Source organism: Lactuca serriola, chromosome 9, assembly GCF_051521515.1.
Source record: "Lactuca serriola cultivar US96UC23 chromosome 9, Lser_US96UC23_V15, whole genome shotgun sequence".
NCBI classification, from domain to species: Eukaryota; Viridiplantae; Streptophyta; class Magnoliopsida; order Asterales; family Asteraceae; genus Lactuca; species Lactuca serriola.
The window spans coordinates 146,792,195-146,803,740 of NC_136416.1; the positions used below are offsets into that span (position 1 = coordinate 146,792,195).

General features: G+C 34.5%; 1 protein-coding gene across 1 annotated transcript; it reads left to right on the forward strand.

The window, feature by feature from the left end:
• The first annotated feature begins 723 nt into the window (after positions 1 to 723).
• Positions 724 to 6,218, forward strand: PHYA (phytochrome A). Its single transcript, XM_079020637.1, has 5 exons — positions 724 to 989; positions 1,746 to 3,806; positions 4,443 to 5,259; positions 5,340 to 5,630; positions 5,813 to 6,218. The coding sequence occupies exons 2-5, from the start codon at positions 1,757 to 1,759 to the stop codon at positions 6,021 to 6,023; spliced, it is 3,369 nt and encodes a 1,122-aa protein (XP_078876763.1). The 5' UTR covers positions 724 to 989; positions 1,746 to 1,756; the 3' UTR covers positions 6,024 to 6,218.
• The last annotated feature ends 5,328 nt before the right edge of the window (positions 6,219 to 11,546 follow it).

Below are 11,546 nucleotides of genomic sequence, written 5' to 3' on the forward strand. Positions count from 1 at the left end.
TATTTAAACAAAATTCCCTATCTATTTTCTACAATTATATATATATATATATATATATATATATATATATATTCTAAATTTGGTTTTATTTTAAAATAATATTTTTTACAGCTTTTTTTACCATCTTATTTTAGCTAACCTAGTTTTACGAATTCATTTATATAAAATTAATTATTTAAACATACTTTCATTTCTACAAACTGTTTAATATTTATTTCTATTCATGTTTTTTAAAGATTTTTTTTCATTTTTACTAATTAGTTTTCTTATTTATTTCATAAATTCTATTTTTATACATACACGATCCTAAAAATTAATATTTTTGCCTTTTATTTTTGTGGACCAAAAATAGATTCTTATTTTTGGCGTATAGTTATAACTGATGTATAATTATACATACACAAATTTCCAGACTGATTGCACTTTGATATATTCATATATATTCTAACAAAATCAAATTTCAGAAAGCATACATTACGTAATAGTAAAGGCCCATGGTTTACCCCGCCCCTTAAGAGGAGGTAGCCACTAGCCTCTTTAACAGGTTCCCATGATTTCCAGCTTTCAACTGCCATTATTTTCCATCTTTAGTAAGCAAACCGCCAATCTTCTTTGTTTTGTGTCTGGTGGGCCTATCCCACTTACTAATAAAAACCATTTATATATTATATATATATATATATATATATATATATATATATATTATATATATACAGATGTCAGTATAATTGATTGCAGTAGAGGAGTACTTGCCTCTTTAAGCTGAGATTGTAGGTGTGGACCTGTCATACCAGTCTCTCCTTCGACACTTCTCCAATCGATTCAAGTGGATGATCGAGGTTTTTGGAGAACTGGGTCCTCGATTTTCAAGAATAGTGATGGGTTTTTAGTGGCGTTTTCACTTGATCCGAAAAAAAGTTCCGTTCTTTTTAACTGCTTGAAGCTGTTCGCAGTTTTCCTGTGAACTGTTAGTAGATTGCGAAGTTCAGGTACTTTCAGTCTCTTTCTCTCTTCTTTCACTTGATAGATGTTTTATCTTTTGACTTACAACTTTTACGGGTTTCTGGTTTGGGTACTGTTGATTTCTTGTTTATCGCTTACTTTATTTGTTACTGAATGTGTAATTCATGTGGGTAATCTACAGTTCGTGTGGTCAATTCGAATTAGGTCCATTTACTGTCTTATTCAATTCCAATTTTGATTTTATACTTTTGGGTTTTCGTAGCATGTTATATGGCTTTAAGATTGTCTCAACTTAAGTGCAATGATTCTGTGGGCCATTTTTTTTACCAAAAATAAACCTAGAAATTAAAGCAAAACAGAGGTTCAAGATAGGGGAAAATGGGGGTTTTATCAAGAAAATATCATGAATTGGTGTTTGCTCATTTCAAGATAGGGGAAAACTGTTCTATTTACTTTATTTATATTACAAACATGGTTTTTGATTATCATATCGCTTTTCTGAGTTCCATCAGATAACATTTTTGGTCAAACAGCGATAATGGTAGTGATCTTTTTTCTTGGATTCCTCATCATAAATTACAATATGCGCCTCAATTGCTTCTTTTCAATGGTGGGGTTTTCAAGATTTGTTTTTTTATATCTTTATAACTTATTTTTACACTGTATACTCGACTTCATTCAAGCATGTTATATTGATTATTAGCAGTGGAGTGTTAATTCAAGACAATACACTTCTCTCTCTTTTCAGTGATTTGATATTAGTTCCTCTGTTCTATATACAGATCTGATCACAATGTCTACATCAAGGCCAAATGATCAATCTTCCACGAATTCCGCAAGATCAAAACACAGTGCAAGAATCATTCATCAAACAACAGTAGACGCGAAGCTCCACGCTGATTTTGAAGAATCCGGCGACTCATTTGACTACTCAACATCCATCCACGTCACCAGCACGGTGGCTGGCGGCGAGCAGCCTCGCTCCGACAAGGTAACCACCGCGTATCTCCACCACATTCAAAAGGGCAAACTAATTCAACCATTCGGATGCTTATTAGCCCTTGATGAAAAAACATTCAAAGTCATCGCCTACAGTGAAAACGCACCCGAAATGCTCACAATGGTCAGCCATGCAGTTCCCAGTGTCGGTGAAAATCCACTTCTTGGAATCGGCACCGATGTGAGAACCATTTTCGCAGGTCCCAGTGCTAATGCTTTGTATAAGGCGTTAGGCTTCGGGGAAGTTTCTTTACTAAATCCGATTTTGGTTCATTGTAAAACCTCCGGGAAGCCGTTTTATGCAATCATTCATCGAGTCACCGGAAGTTTGATCATAGACTTTGAACCCGTTATGCCTAATGAAGTCCCCATGACTGCTGCTGGGGCCCTCCAATCCTACAAACATGCAGCGAAAGCCATTGCTAGGTTACAATCACTCCCTAGTGGTAGCATCGAACGACTATGTGACACCATGGTTCAAGAAGTTTTTGAGCTCACGGGTTATGATCGGGTGATGGCTTATAAGTTTCACGACGATGATCATGGTGAGGTGGTGGCTGAGATTACAAAACCAGGGCTCGATCCTTACCTTGGGTTACATTATCCGGCGACTGACATCCCTCAAGCTGCAAGATTCTTGTTCATGAAGAACAAAGTTCGAATGATTTGTGATTGTAGAGCAAAACACGTGAAAGTACTCCAAGATAAGAAGTTACCTTTCGATTTGACGTTATGTGGGTCCACACTCCGGGCCCCACATAGTTGCCATTTACAGTATATGGACAACATGACGTCCATAGCTTCTTTAGTAATGGCGGTGGTTATAAATGACATGAATGATGAAATCGATAGCCCCGATCCTCAAAAAAGAAAGAAGTTATGGGGATTAGTTGTTTGCCATAACACCACTCCAAGATTCGTCCCTTTTCCACTACGTTACGCGTGTGAATTTCTTGCTCAAGTTTTCGCAATTCACATCAACAAAGAAATAGAACTAGAACACCAAATTCTTGAGAAGAACATCTTGAGAACACAAACGCTTTTGTGTGATTTACTAATGCGAGATGCTCCATTAGGTATTGTTGCACAAAGTCCAAACATTATGGATCTTGTGAAATGTGATGGAGCTGCTCTTTTGTACAAGAATAAAGTATACCGAATGGGTGTTAGCCCAACTGAATCTCAAGTTTTTGATATTGTTTCTTGGCTCTATGAGTATCACATGGATTCAACCGGATTGAGCACCGATAGTTTATATGATGCGGGTTATCCGGGAGCTCTTGCTCTTGGTGACATAGTTTGTGGTATGGCATCCGTGAGAATAACCGAAAAAGATATTCTTTTTTGGTTTAGATCGAATACGGCTTCGGAAATTAGATGGGGTGGAGCGAAACACGAGAAGGGTGAGAAAGATGATGGGAAAAGAATGCATCCTCGGTCGTCTTTTAAGGCTTTTTTGGAAGTTGTGAAAACAAGGAGTTATCCATGGAAAGATTTTGAGATGGATGCGATCCATTCGTTGCAACTTATTATGAGGAATGCTTTGAAAGAGAATGAAGTTGCGGATTTGAAAACGAATGTGATTCAAAGTGGTTTCAATGAGCTTAAAATTGATGGGATGCAAGAATTAGAAGCGGTTACTAGTGAGATGGTGAGGTTGATTGAAACGGCTTCGGTTCCGATTCTTGCGGTTGATGTTGACGGTTTGATAAACGGGTGGAATACGAAAATTGCTGAGTTGACCGGGTTGCCTGTGGAAAACGCTATTGGGACCCATTTGTTAACACTTGTTGAAGAATCTTCGGTTAAAACCGTGCAAAAGATGCTGAATCTTGCGTTGGAAGGTATTCTCTTTCAACCGTGTTTTTTTTTTCTCTCTAATTGAGTGTTGAATGGAAAAGTAACGTAATGATGTTTGAAAAATATTTGAGAAAAGGGCTAAATGCGAAAAATAGCACCGTACTTTTATTTATTTGTATATTATAGCATCCTACTTTGATTTCGATATTTTCTTATTAAGGAATTGTAGTTTGAAAAATCCACTTTGTGAAATCTTTCTACTTTTAATCTTTTTTGTATTTGGAAATTATACTTTCGAAATTTTACCCTATAGTAGTGAAAATTGCTTTGTAAATCGATGATATTGCTATAAACCGGTTGATTTTTCAAAGTACACTGTTATAATAAACTAATCAATAAAAGTAAATTCCTTTTTCTTGCATTTAACCTTGCGAAAGTGATAGTACATTTTAGAAATTGAAGAAAAAGTAAATGATAAATTTTGGGAAAAGGTAAAAGTTAACAGGGAAAGTTTATTTTCTTTAACTTTATGTTTTAATCTGTTCAAAACTAAATGTTAATTTCTTTCTCATTTAAATACATAAGAAACACCTACATAGACAATTCCATTCTTCAAAATCGGTATATACATGTATAATCATATATGATCTTCATTACCTTTGTGGTTTCTATATATTCAGGAAAAGAAGAAACCGGTGTCCAATTCGAAATCAAAACACACGAATCAAAGAAAGAATCCGGACCAATCACACTTGTAGTCAACGCATGTGCAAGCCGAGACATACACGAAAGTGTTGTAGGCGTATGTTGTATTGCACAAGATATAACTCACCAAAAAACCATAATGGACAAATTCACTCGAATAGAAGGAGATTACAAAGCCATTGTGCACAACCCAAATCCACTAATCCCACCAATCTTTGGAACCGATGAATTCGGTTGGTGTTCTGAGTGGAATCAAGCCATGACCGAGTTATCGGGGCTTTCAAGAGGAGAAGTCATTGACAAAATGCTTCTTGGAGAAGTTTTCGGGACCCAATCAGCATGTTGTCGTGTTAGTAACCAAGATGCATTCATCAATCTCAGCATTGTTCTTAACAAAGCAATGACAAGTCAAGAATCGGAAAAGATTTCATTTGGGTTTTTTGCTAAAAGTGGGAAGTATGTAGATTGCGTGCTATGTGTGAGTAAAAGGGTGGATAATGAGGGTACAGTTACTGGGCTTTTCTGCTTCTTGCAACTTGCAAGTAGAGACCTTCAACAAGCTCTTCATTTTCAGAGAATGTCGGAGAAAATTGCAGCTAAAAGACTTAAAGCTTTAGCGTATATAAGAAGACAGATTAAAAATCCGCTTTCTGGGATTATACATTCGAGGAAAATGATGGAGGATACTGAGCTTGGAGATGAGCAAAGGGAGCTTCTTCACACTAGTGCTTTGTGTCAGAGACAACTTAATAAAGTACTTGATGACACTGATCTTGATAGGATTGTTGATGGGTATGTGATTAAACATCATGTTTTTTAATTTATTGTGGAGAATTTCGTTGAAAAATGTTGATTTATGGAAATGTTTGCAGGTATTTGGATCTTGAAATGACCGAGTTTACACTCCAGAAAATCTTGGGTGCGTGTATAAGTCAAGTGATGACAAAGAGCAATGTGATGGGTATTCAAATAGTGAACAATGTACCTGAGGAAATGTTGTCAGAAAAACTTTTTGGGGATAGTGTGAGACTTCAACAAGTTCTTGCAGATTTCATGTCACTATCTGTTTCTTGTACGCCAGCTGGCGGCCTCCTGTTTATTTGGGCCAAATTAACTAAAGATCATTTGGCAAAATCAGTCCAGCTTGTCAATTTAGAACTCAGGTATCTTCTTTTAGACTCCATAATATGTTAACCACGACACTACAGAACAGAACAGGTTGTACTGTGTTTGACACGTATCACAATATTAACTAGTTTTGTGCCGTGTAACAAATGCAGCTTAATGGTTCAATTGATTCTTGACCTAGCTAAGTGTGTTGATTTGAACTCTTTTTTTTTGGTAGGATAACACATACAGGAGGTGGGGTCCCTGAGGAGCTGTTAAGGCAGATGTTTGGAACAAGTGTAGATGCAACTGAAGAGGGAATAAGTTTGGTGATTAGCAGAAACCTGTTGAAGCTCATGAGTGGAGATGTGCAGTACCTGCGGGAGGCAACAAAGTCGACTTTCATCATTTCTGTTGAACTTGCGGCTGCGGGTACCAAGAAGTTGTGAACAACTTTGTTCTTTGTTCGGTGGCTCATTCAAGAATCAATGTTTACATGTTAATTTTCAGTTTGAGTTTGTGTTTATGTTGTGGTGGTGGTGTTAGTGTGCAACTGTAATCAAGGACTTTGTTGCCTTTTCGAATAATTGTAAGTCATGGTGTTTGAGGTTGGTTTATAGTGCAGTTCTTGTTAGTTTATCCAATATTAGTGAGACATCGTCATCTCTCTCTCTCTCTCTCTCTCTCTCTCTCTCTCTCTCTCTCTCTCTCTCTCTCTCTCTCTCTCTCTCTCTCTCTCTCTCTCTCTGTGTGTGTGTGTGTGTGTGTGTGTGTTGGAGAGTAAACCAATGACTTCACATATAAATCTTAAATGGTATTAGTAGTGTCTTGCACCTTTTTAACAAATCATATTCTATCATTATCGAACCTTCCTCCGTGAAGAGTATTATGTATCACATATTGATACGACACATGACACGGTCTAACAAGATATTAAGTTTTTCCATCATATTCTATAATCATCGAACCCAAAACTCCTCTAATACTTTTAACCACTTGGAATTTTTTTGAACTACAACATCCTGCTATTATTACGTTTAACCATTTCAATTTTTTGAACTACAACATGTTGCTATGCTCTTAGAGTTTTGTAACATCCTCATCTAGGGGTTAGATGTTTAGCGATTTTAGTGAAAATAAAAAACTTTCTTTAAAATAAATAATTTACTAATTATTATAACAATAAAAATAATAAATAATGTGATATTATTAATTAAAAAAAAATAATATATGATTACATAATAAAGTTAAGAAAAAGGGTTAAATATGACAACTTTCTGAAAGACAGGTTTGACTAAATGAATTGACCAAATTAAATGAATATAACCTAAATGCCACATGATGTGGTGAGAAAGGCCAATTGATGAAACATTTTAATATCTAGATGGAAATTAGGGGAAGAAAGTACCAAATAATTAAACTAAGCGATTTGAGGGACTAAATGTGACATAACCCCATAAATTTGAAACTATATAAGAGAGGTGTTCTCATCCAGAGAGGGGAATGGAGAAGAGCATGCCGATTTTGATCTCAATCTGGAGATTGTAGATGAATCTTAAGGAGAATTGAAGAAGGAAATCAACATCTACAACCACCATGTTTTTGGAGGTAGCATATTCTTTTAATTTCTACTAAAATTTGGAATTAATGTTTGATAATTTACATTGAATTTTTTCCAGTAGTATGTGGGTGTTGATTCAAGTAAAGAATACGGTTTTAGCACCAAACCTTACATATGTGTGTTTGATTCAACATTTGAAGGAGTTTTGGGTACCGAAATCCTTAATCCAAGATCCTTTATGAAACTCGAATTTCACCATCAAGATGAAGTTTTGTCTACAATTTGGTGTTAGGAACATGTGGTAAGTTATCAAGGGAACATGTGAACCCCTAATATCATGATTTGAGTTGTAAATTGACATTAATAACTTGTACACTATCTCAAAGATCCATCCATAGGAGAGTCGTGGTGATTTGTGATGATTTAGTTTTAATGATTGAATTAACTTTGTTCTATTGATTATAAAACAAATTTCAAGTTCAATCATAGTAATCCGTATGAATCTCATAATTTGGATCCATTGCGTTTATGTATTGATCTAGGAATTCAATGGAATCCATGAGATTTTGGATTATATGATGGACATGTTGGTTAATTGATGTTTAATTAGATTGGAAATGATTTTGCAAGAAAATGAGGTTTGAGTTGCATCGACTCTAGGATCACCTATTCCAACTCTTACACTCAATGAAAATGAGAAATCCATGGTGAAATGGGTAATCTAAGAGATTATTAAGTTTATGGAAGGTTTATTAAGAACTTATTAATGGAATAGTATAGATTGGTGTAAATTAAAAAAAATGTTGTGTTTTATTCAAAATATCGTCTTCTAAAAACACTAAATACAGCAACGGAAGTTTGTAACGTCCCAATTTCACAATGAAATTTTTTATTATTAATTAATTATAAAGCAATCATTATAAAACCAAGTTGATAAAATCATATGTTCCAATAGATAATCATCCAAATCAAAGTGTCAAAACAACACATATTCATAAGATGCCCACGAGAGTGTACATTTATGCCTTTCCCTTTCCCCAATCCTTAGAAGTATCCCAAACATTTAAATCCATAATTGTAAACCAAAATTTAATGAGTTTCCTAAAATATCAAACATAACGTAGTACAACTAAATATATATAACAACAATGGGTGACTTTCAACCCCAAGTCCTCAACAACTCAAATACAACATATATGGGCCCACAACGATACTTAGTCATCATTGACTCAATTAGAGAATACTTCTTACAAGATGAGAACTAGAATTCTTGGTGACATATACTTGTTGGTGAATATATTATAAAGAAATTATGTTTTGAGTTTTTACCATATTTATCAATTTCCTAATTGCCAAGTGAGATCCAAGTGTTCAAAAGTTGCCATCTAAACATCTTATGGTTGTTTTATGATCGTTATAACTCATGTAAATGAATCCATTATGGTTTTGTTTTAAAATGGTATTCAAATAATAGTTATTTTAAAGTCGCTTTGGGGTTTATAAATTTTTTTATTAAAAAAACTGTTTTTATCTTGACAAAACCCAACCTGAGACACAATCATTTTTTTGTTTTAAACAATGATATCCGCCTTAATTTGCTGGTCTTAAAGGAGCTCACAGGTTGATTTCTTTTTCTTACACTTCGTGGATGGCCCAACAACCATTTTTTGATAACAAAGATATAGCAAAGTGAATGATTTAGTATAGCTTTGTTACAAGTAATGTTATGTTTTAACAAGTTTGTACAATAATTAGTAGTTAGATAACGTGGTACGTGAGAATTAATTAAGTGTCCAAGTTAAACAGTAGTAATTGAAGAGAATGTTGTTACGTAATAACAGTTTTAAATGAGAGTTGGATGGATTATAAATATCGATTTTTTACATTATTTTAAGTGGGACTCAATTCTATAAGAATATTTTTAATTACACAAAAAGAACAATTAGAAAAAATAAAAATAAATAACAACTCCTTTTATTACATCACTTTCTAAGGAAAAGCTAAGAAACAAAAGACAAAACTTCAAAAATATCAAGTTTAATCCATAAGTTCAAAAAACCTAACAGATGGTCCCTATGGTTTCAAAACTTTTAACATTTGGTCCTTCCGGCTAACTCCGTTACCATTTAGCCGTTAAGTCAGGGGTATTTTTGTCATTTCACTGCACAAGGATCATTTATGAGGTTTTTAATTACTTTTTTTAAATAAATAAATAAATAATATTTAATATGCAAGGGTGTCCACCTCTCTCTCTCTCTCTCCCACCCCCCCCCCCCATTTTTGTTCCATCATCTAATTGACCTTATAAACGACCCCAAATCCACTGCGACCCAATTCATTTTCATAGGAGAAGTTTTTGGTTACGTTTTTGAGAACTTGAACAAAGAAGGTGAATCGATGCCTGTTCCAAGTCCTTTGGTGGGAGTAGGTGATGATGTCATTACTGGTGCAGGTACCGAAGCATTGTGCTTCTTTGCCCTAGTCTTCTTCTTTCTAGGCACCAAAGCAGTAACTATAAAAGTCGAAGCAATCACTGGAGTTGGAGGAGACGAGAACGAAGATTAATTTTGATTTTAGGTCAGGGGTGACCAATCTCTGCAACAGGAACGTAAACGATTGGTGGAGCTATCGTAGAATTCTCTTTGTGCGATTTCACAAGACAACACCCAACTCTTTGAGATTTAAACGACGTCAGGTCTTTTAATACATGTTTGATGTTGGTTTTGGTTTTAATTTCATCAATTTTGGTTTTGAATTGTTTGATGTTGATTTTGGTTTGGATCTTACTATAGATTTCAAGAATGATTTTGATTTTAGGTTAGAGGTGACCATTGGTGTTTTCCCTTTTGTATATGAACAAATCGATTCCAAAAATGGTTTGTATAAGGGTAGGTAACTGTTGGGAGATAAGGTAAAAGAATGGGGTGATGTTTTCTAATCGTGATTGCAATAATGTATCTAATTTTTTCCATGTTTCTTTTTTCACATCGAACCAACAATTGACACACTTGTTTCTTTTTCAGCAATAGTGGAGGGCTTCTTGATGGATACTTTCTTGATGGGAGGGGAAGAAAGGTGAAGAGATGAGGTTGTCGCAATCGATATGGCGCCTTGTCAGGGGGTGTTTGCCTAGGATTAACCGCCGAAGGCGATGGTGGTGAAGAACAAACTAGTTCGGCAGAGCTCTCATGGAGATTTAGACAGTTGGTTCTTATGATTAACAAACCAACAAAACAAAGAGGGTGAACAACAAACCTAGAAAAACGAGAGAGAGAGAGAGAGAGAGGGGGGGGGGAGAGAGACCCTTTTATATTTCATTTTTTCTTTTTCTTTTTTTCAAAAAAAAAAAAGTAACTAAAAACCTCATAAATGGTCCCTATGTATGACGAAAATGCTCCTGACTTAACGACTAAATGGTAACGGATTTAGCCGGAAAGACCAAATGTTAAAAGTTTTGAAACCACAGGGACCATCTGTGAGGTTTTTTGAACTTAGAGATTAAACTTGATATTTTTGAAAACCACAAAGACCATTTTTGAAGTTTTGTCGAAACAAAATTTGTCTTGCCCTATTTAATTTGTGAGGACAAATTTCAATGTTACACACCAGTTTTTCTCAGTATAAAACATATTTAGAGGGTTGTACAAATAACATTTTAGAACATAAATTGTTACGCCCTCCGTCCCAATATTATTGTCCACAGACAAAAAGCACACAAATTAAGAAAAGCATTAATTACTACTAATTTTATATAATAAAATGACAGTTTTATCCTTATTTTGCATTTAATGTTTCATTAAATATTTAGTTGGTTAAGTAATAATGAGGAGGTATTTTGATAAAAATGTTATTTATTTTTAAAGATGGACTATTATTTTGAGGCAAACCAAAAAGGATAGATGGACTATAATTTTGGGACGGAAGGAGTATTTATTAAATGAATTTCATTTCATAAGGACCATTTCACACACCCATTTTTGAAGGACACCTTGTTAGCTTATAGGAACTATATATGAAATGCCAAAATGACCTTTTTATTTTATAGTGCTCATAGGTATTTTACGGAATGCTCTACAAAACGAATGGTTATTGACGGAAAACTTTATTTTTGATCTAATTCGTAGAAGAAACTTAAAAGAGTAGTTATTTCAGTTTCTTTATAAATTATCTTTTATACTGGGCCATCAATAAAATCAAAGTAGTTGGGAAAGGTTAGTGAACAAAATTATTTCCAATTATCTGGGTTGGTTGTCGGCCAAAGTGGTTAACCAACCCTCAATTGACATTGGCGTTTTATATCTGCAATCATAATAATTCAATCATTTAGGAATGCATCTAGAGAGTCATGATTACGCTTTACGTACATTTATTTATTTTAATTGCCAACTAATTAATATATAAACATTATGAA